The 8,272-nt window shown below is 29.0% G+C and overlaps 1 protein-coding gene across 1 annotated transcript; it reads left to right on the top strand.

Moving 5' to 3' along the window:
- Window positions 1-900: 900 nt before the first annotated feature.
- LOC125853198 (uncharacterized) lies at window positions 901-7,190 on the top strand. The gene is made up of 2 exons (XM_049532871.1): window positions 901-1,354; window positions 6,462-7,190. The coding sequence occupies exons 1-2, from the start codon at window positions 919-921 to the stop codon at window positions 7,004-7,006; spliced, it is 981 nt and encodes a 326-aa protein (XP_049388828.1). The 5' UTR covers window positions 901-918; the 3' UTR covers window positions 7,007-7,190.
- The last annotated feature ends 1,082 nt before the right edge of the window (window positions 7,191-8,272 follow it).

Here is an 8,272-nt window from a genome sequence, read left to right as displayed (position 1 = left end):
TATGTCCTCCAACTTTGAGTGTGCAGCAGTAGACACTAAAAATTGTAAAAAATTGAACAAGTAGACATACATGTTCTACATGACATTATACACATAGGATGCCACGTAGGATACAAAATTGTCATGTAGAACGAATGTGTCAATTTGTTCAATTTTATATAAGTTTAAGTGTCTACTTGTATACTTTCAAAGGAAAAGATCATAGTTATCAACTGGCGTCAAGTTAAGGGTTAGATTTATTTATTATGCCAAGTCATATTTATGTCTTTAAAGAACTTTTTTTTTTTTTTACGAATATACAAAGTTCAAAGCGAACAAATTAAAAAAAGAATACGGAGAGTAGCAAATGAGGGTAGAGATTCTGGCAAATTTGGTAATGCCAAGGATAATTTTATGAACAAATTTTAACGAAGGGCGGCAAAAAGAACACTACTCCTTCCATTCTTTTTATTCATGTGGTGTTTTTTGATGGTCAATTTAATTAATTTTTAAAATTAAATTATATTATATTAATTTGATATTTTAAAATAAAAAATTAGATATTTAAAGATTATATAAAAAGTACTTTAAGTTGTAATTTTTTTTCATATTAGTATGATTAAAAATATATCTTAAAATGTTAGTCAAAGTTTATGTCATTTGACATTTTAAAAAAAATTATGACAACTAAAAAGGAATGAGGGAAAATAGTATAGTTTTATTTTTATAAATTATTGGGAAAACATTTCAAAACCTTTTTCAATTAATATTTTTCCTTAAAAAATAGGAAAATTTTAATTAACACGTTTGAAACAAACGCCACCAAATTTGGTGACGCCCCCTCCCCCCATCTTCTTTCCAATTTTCACCTAACTATATACTTTCACTCTCACCTTATATACCCTCAAAAAAAAGCATCAAAATACCACACGCAAAAATATGGCTTCTTTCTTCTGTTCAACCAAGTTCCTTCTACTCCTATTTTTTGTATCTGCAATTCCAATCGCCTTTATTATCCATCTAGAAACTTCTTCTCCGACGACTCACGTTTACCATTATCACAGTACCGGCTGGTTACGTGAGTGTTCTAAATGGGACGATGCAAACCGCCGGTTCATTGTCAGTTTTTTCGAAGGCGGTTTGGGTGTGATTCCGGTTGAGGCCGATTATTCTCCCGGCGACGTGCTACAGGAAATTCCGGTAGTGAAAGACGCTGATTTGACCGGTAATGCGTCGCTCGGTTTTACTATAGACCGGGAAAGGAACCGGGTTTTAGTCGCCGTCGCTGATGTGTTGGGGAATCGGTATAGCGCTTTGGCTGCCTATGATTTAACGTCGTGGAACCGGGTTTTTCTCACCAAACTTAGCGGTCCAGGTGTTTTTTTTTTTTCTTTACATTAATTACTATTTATTATTATAGTAGTCTGATGGCCTTTCCAAATTAATTACCAATCGTACATTAAATAACATATGAATGAATTAATTGACTTGTTACAAAGAAAGTTACTCTCCCAGTTCCTAATTACTTGTTCATTTTTTAATTAACACATTAATTAAAAAAATAATTATTGATATAGTAAGTTTATCATTTTACTCTTATTAATTATAAAGTGGATGAAAAGTTCTACATTTTTCAAAGTAATTAATCATTTAATTGAGGATATAATAGGCAAAAAAATTTATTTTTTCTTAATTTGTCAAAATGGACAAGTAATTAGAAACAACTATAAAATGAAAAATGGACAAGTAATTAGGAACATATGGAGTATAAGCCTACACATTTTTATTGATTACTACTTTTTCTCCACTTTTAATTTTGCATTTCTCGAAAATTAATTTGAGTAAATTTTAAAGTTAAATTAGATTCTATTAATTTAATGTTTTAAACAAAAAAAATTATATATTAAAAAACTATACGAAAAGTACTATAAATTAAATTTTTTTTCATATATATATGATAAGAATACATCTAAAATGTTAGTCAAAATTATTATTGTTTGACTAAAAAAACTATGATAATTAAAATTGGAGAGAAATAATATAATTATTGGTACACAATATAATAAATTGAATATTAGTGTTATGAATTGGAAGTGAGTTTTTGTCTTGACTTTTTTCTATACACTTGTGACCGGCTTTGATGGCGACCATTTTGCCTCGAGATTCGTGATGTTGTTTTGCTCCTATGATGTAGGTCACCAAATAGAAAAAGGAAAAAGAAACAAGCCTCTCTGTTGATCATCTTATTAAAATAATTATTTTATACTTTAGTCATCCACCTTTTCAGAAATATTTATTAAAATTTTGCTATAATTTTTTTATAAAAGTATTTACATTTGTTTATAAAATTTTCAAAATGTTATTAAGGGATGAATTGGTAAAATTATCTTTTTATTTATAATTTCTTAATATGTATGTAAAAAGAAAAGTGATTAACTAATATGAAAGAGAGGGAGTAATAACTGGAAATAGTTAGTACTCTCATGTCCTAACTACTAGTACTGTTTATTCAACACAAAATTTAAGAATAAAAATACAAGAATAAGAATTTTGAAGTTTGTGGTAAAAAAAACAAAATCTATATATTTATGTAATTATAAAATATTTGGTTAGGAGTAGAAAATGAATTTTAAAGTTAAGTTTAATTATAGAAATCTATTAATTTTTAGAAACACACTAAAAATAATGTATCTCGTAAATTGAAATTTCCAACTTGTAGATTGACATATTGATATTTAACATATTTTTTTCTTTATAAAATAAACTTATAAGTGGGGTAGAGTCAGAGATAGGTTCAAATTTTATCAATAAATTATATATATATAAAATCAAAATTACAAAATACTTTGATGTGCTTCAGTTGTGTGGTCCTTTGTTGCCGGCCAATGAAAGCAGCAAAGTTCACTACCGGATCTTCCTTAGCTTTAATTAATACTCACTTCTTTTTGGGTGGGTAGGAAACCACTTAAGGCTCGTTTTGGGTGAAGTATAACATTAAATAATTTTGAAATTAAATTATAGTGTTATTTAATTTGTTGTTTGATTGGTAAGTTTGGAATAACTTATTATGAAATTAATAATTTGTATCAGAATAAGCTATTATTCTTCTTGGGTGGTATAGTAATCATGGAATAACTTATTTTGGGATAAAATAAATAAATGACAAAGATATCCCTTTAAACTTTTTTTAATGCATCACTTTTCACCTTTGTGAACTGTATTTTTATAAACAAATAACTTGTTTTTAAAATTTATGCAATGCATATTATTTTGAAGGGCTAAAAGACAAATATACTCCGAACTATCGTAAATGGTATGCATATACCCTCCATCATACTTTTGGGACATTGATACTCATGCCGTCTAAAAACTAGAGCATATATACCCTTTATATTAACGGTAACATACACGTGTCATAATCTTATCCACAGACCCGACATTTATTAAATATCGGATTGGCGGATAAGATTGCGCCGCGTGTCCCTATTTAGTCTTCCGTTAGAGTGAAAGGCATATATGCTCTAGTTTTTGGATGGTAGGAGCACCAATGTTCCAAACGTATGACAAAGGGTATCTGCATACCATTTACGATAGTTTGGAGGTATTTTTATCCTTTTTCCCTATTTTAAATATAACAAATCAAACACTCAATAAGAAATAATCTTAGCATAATTTATTCCATCATTCAAACCTAACGACTCCTTAAGGTCTCAATTATTCCTATCTTTGAGTGAAATAGTAATATCGAGATAATTTATCACAGGATAAAAAGACAAAATAATCCCTTTAAACTTTTTTAATACATTACTTTTTATAACTATGAATATTCACATTATTTTTAATACCATGTATAATATTTACAACCTTCACTACGATTTATTTTTATGATAATTCTTCATTTTTTTTTATTGAAAGATTACAATATATAAATATAATTTTTATTAAAAAATATAATTGACTAATTTTTATGTTTATTTATATTTTGATTTCTCTACTACTGAATTACATATTTTTAATTATACTTTTTTTAATCACTTGAGAGTTTGTATTTTATCAACTAAAATGAAGATAACTTTAATATTTTACAATTTAAGAGTGATATATGCTTAAATAATGTGATATAAATAATAAATCATTTTTACTTAACAAACTTAAGATGTAAATTTCATTTTAAAGCTAAATAAGATGAATGCTTTATTCTTAAACACATATCGTACAATCATGAAAATGCACACATAAAAAAATCTAAGTTACATAAAATGAAAATTTTATTTTTAAGAATGAATAATTAAAGCTTACAAATAAAATTTAAAAAATTAAACAAAGTGAAAGGTATTTCTGTAAACAAACAACTTATTCTTAAAATCTATGCAATGTATATTATATTGAATACAACAAATCAAACAGTCAATAATAAAATAATTCCAACATAATTAATCTCCAATATAATTTATTCCTATATAACGTATCCCATGATAACTAAACCTATCCTAACTTATATCTGATTACGTACTTTTATTTTTCCATATACGTTTGCAATTTAGTCAAAGCCAGATTGCATTTATTTCATCACATTTGATATTTTTGAAAAATAAGAAACTTTTGTTACTTTTCTTCTTCTTCTTTAGTTCATCACTTTTAATTTGAAATTTGTTCTTCTTCTTTAGTTCATCACTTTTAATGACCAGCGGCGGAGCTAAGGATTGTAGTAAAAAAATAATTATGAGGCTAGGGCTAGAACACGTAACCTCAAGGAGTTTATCACAATCCTTTAACTACTAAACAAAAATTTAACTTGTATATATATTTATTAAATCAAAATTTAACCTCTATATACAATGTAATTTTCCGGCAAAGGAATGTCGCTTGACACCCCTTGAGCAAGGGTGGCTCTGACCTGGCTCGGACATGGATTTCATGACTTGAAGTACTAAATAAACTTGTATTCAATTATTGTAAGTTTGAAGTTGAAATAATAGATTATTATCACTTGTCCATGGTTTGATTGAAATTTTAAAAAAATGTTTGAAGTTCAAGTTGAAAAATGATATTTATAAGTTTCAGTGGTGTTTGAACATGAATTTCACCGGGAAAGTAATTGAACTTTTATGAGTGAACATTTGACAAGAGAATATGAAGTTTGAAATACTCCTCACACTTGTTTTTCAAACTTCAATTTGTTTATTTCAAATTGAAGTGAATTAATTAATCAAATTCATAGCCAAATAAATGGTTGTTTGAAAACTTGTTCAAAATTGTGAAGTTCTATTCGTGGAAAAAATGCATAATATGAACAATTATTTGAAATAATCTCCATATATTATTTCAATATCTATGCTAAATGGATTTGTCACGACGTTTAAATGCGATGTTTAAGAAAGACAAAATGATTGGAAGTAATATGATTTCCCCTGATTGCCTTTTGATCTTATATATGCTGGACTAGCATGTGGTGTTACGGTAGAAGATAAGATAAAATAAGTGAAAGCATAAAAGCTTAAAAAATGTGCCTTACTTTACATAAAGGAACAACTAGTACCATTCTTCCTGCCATAGGATCTCTTGAAAGATTTATTTATTCAGTTGCTTTGTGGATCTTCTTTCTAGTTGTGCGGCTAAAGGCCCCTCAATGTTTGAAAGATCAGTTGTTAAAGAATTGTTCTGAAGCTATGTTGCTTAGGCTCTCTAAAAATACTGTCACACGTGTGTTGAGTCCTTCAAAAATACACTACTTCTGAAGGATCCAACACACTTTTAAAGAGTCCGAGCAACATAGTTAAAGGGAACAAAATAAGGAGCTCATCTAACAATATTTTTTTATATTAAAGATTTTTTATTGTGTTATATCATGCCCTTCAAAGTTCCATTCCCTTTAGAATTCAATATTCTTCCAGCAAAGAAACTTGAGACGTACTGCAAGTTTTGCATTTGCATGTGACAACTGAGATGAGCCTATTGAGACAGCTAAGCCTTTTGAATTTGAAGTTCTAACGTTGTTTTTATATATATCACTCTATGTGACCTGTAATAATTTTTCTGTTATCTGTTCTTGTATAGCTTTGCAAATTTCATTTTGACCAACTATTGAACCTCAGACATATGCAGATATTATTATATTAAGACTTAAATGACTAGATATCACTTGGAATTGAGTTAGGGCCATTAAATGGTTAACAATAAACAAGGCACTGAAAGCTGGCATCTTGTGCTATTGTAGTCAAATTGTTGTTTCACATGTCCAGGTGTGATAGTGTTGGAACACTTCATTTACTATACATTTTTGAGATATGCTCATCAAACAATGATTTCTCGGCAGAGGCGAATTTAGGATTTAGAGTGAGTGCGCTCAAAATGAGTGCTTTTATTATTGTTTGAGACGAAAGCAGTTTGAACTCACATAATCGATCATCCTAGATCCATCTTTGAGTTCTCTGTCTAATTGCTTGATTTTAACTGTAATAATGCTATACTCAAATCTGCAGAGGATGAAAAAGCATTTGCGGATGATGTGGTAGTTGATACAGAGGGGAATGCATACATAACAGATGCCAAAGCAGACAAGATATGGAAGGTAGGCGCGAATGGTGAACTTAAATATACAATCAAGAACCCAATATTTACTCCTAAAGAGTGGTACAATAAACTGGTTGGGCTAAACGGAATAGTGTATCATCCAAACGGATACTTACTGGTGGCTCACACATTCTCTGGCAATTTGTTCAAGATTGAAATCGCCAAAGGTGATGAAGTTAAACTAGTAAAGATTGACAATGGATCGTTGAAATTTGGCGATGGCATGGAGTTACTGTCGCCAACCAAGCTTGTTGTGGCTGGAAATCCGACAAGACTAGTTGAGAGCTCTGATGATTGGGAAAGTGGCACTATTGTGGGGAAGGCTAAAGGGGCTATTCATCGTTTAAGTACAGCAGCAACTGTGAAGGAAGGGACTGTTTATCTTAATCATATGATTGGTTTGGGATATCCTAGGAAGAAACATGTTCTTGTTGAGGCTGTTTTTTCTGCTTAATTATGGTGTGTAAGAGTCAATTTTATACTTGATTACCACACTACTGATTTATGTTCCTCATAAAGAACAGTCAGTCGTATCGTAGGATATACAGTATTTATTTTGTAATGCATCACGCAGTTGCAGTATTTGGATGTGTTTTGCTCTTTTACCATCAAGGAATGCAAGCAGTTTACAAAGAAAAGTATCAAACTACAACAATTATCATGTCGTACAGTAATAATAGTAGTGCAGTAAAACCTCGCTAAACTAATACTCGAGTAATTAATAACCTCTCTAAGATAATATTTTTTTCCGGTCTCAACTTGGGCAAATGTAAAAAATCACTCATTTCGATAAATTAATAAAATAATATATTTTCTGAAAATCCCTATATAAATATATGGCCCCATTAATATTATAAATTAATAATTTGTTAAAGTACAAATATATCTAATACAATTTAGTGAAACATAACTCTATTGTGTTCTAATTTGTGTTAAAATTTAAATTTTGTTGAAGTTCATCTCTAACTTTTCTTATTGCATTCAAAAGTTTTGATGTTGTCTTTTGAACTGCACCATAAAAGTTGTGAAGGGTTCTAAATGTTCCTGACCCGTAACTAGTTCCAAAAGTATTGCATCTTCTTCTACTTTATCATCAACATTATTTTTTTCAATGTCATCCACAATTTCTTTTAAGCTCTGGACCTATGAACATGTATTATTTTGACCCATCCAACAAGTTATTAACGTCCATTTTATTACGGTAACCGTGATCATTAATCATGACCTCATCATGAATGACGTTTTCACAAGTGGATTCATTTAAATTCTCTGAGATTTCATCTCCAAACGAATTTTGCGGCGTCGAAACACTCTTTAAATTAATAAATGTTAATTTATTGATTAAATAATATCTCTATAAAATAATAATATTGCATGTCCCACCTATATTAATTTAGTGAGGTTAGATTGTACTCTGCCCTATTTTTAGTACTCGTTTTGAATATATTTTGGTACATGTTATGTATCTTTAATTTACTTTTTTAAACTTGGTGCAATATTAAAATCAGGCGAACCAATTTAAACGGGAGAGTAATAAATATAGGGTAATGTTAAATGGTCAGAAAATTTGGCCAGAAATTTAAAAATTATAATATCTTTTTTATTTTAAAATAAACTGATCTTTTTTCCATTTTTTAGTTAAAATATATTAAAATTAAAAGGATAAAAATATTTTAAAAGATAAAACAACATAGATAAAATATCATTCTGACCAAATTTT

Source organism: Solanum stenotomum, chromosome 1 (assembly GCF_019186545.1).
Source record: "Solanum stenotomum isolate F172 chromosome 1, ASM1918654v1, whole genome shotgun sequence".
NCBI classification, from domain to species: Eukaryota; Viridiplantae; Streptophyta; class Magnoliopsida; order Solanales; family Solanaceae; genus Solanum; species Solanum stenotomum.
The sequence above is the reverse complement of the archived record's forward strand: the minus strand, read 5'-3'. Positions and strand labels throughout refer to the sequence as shown.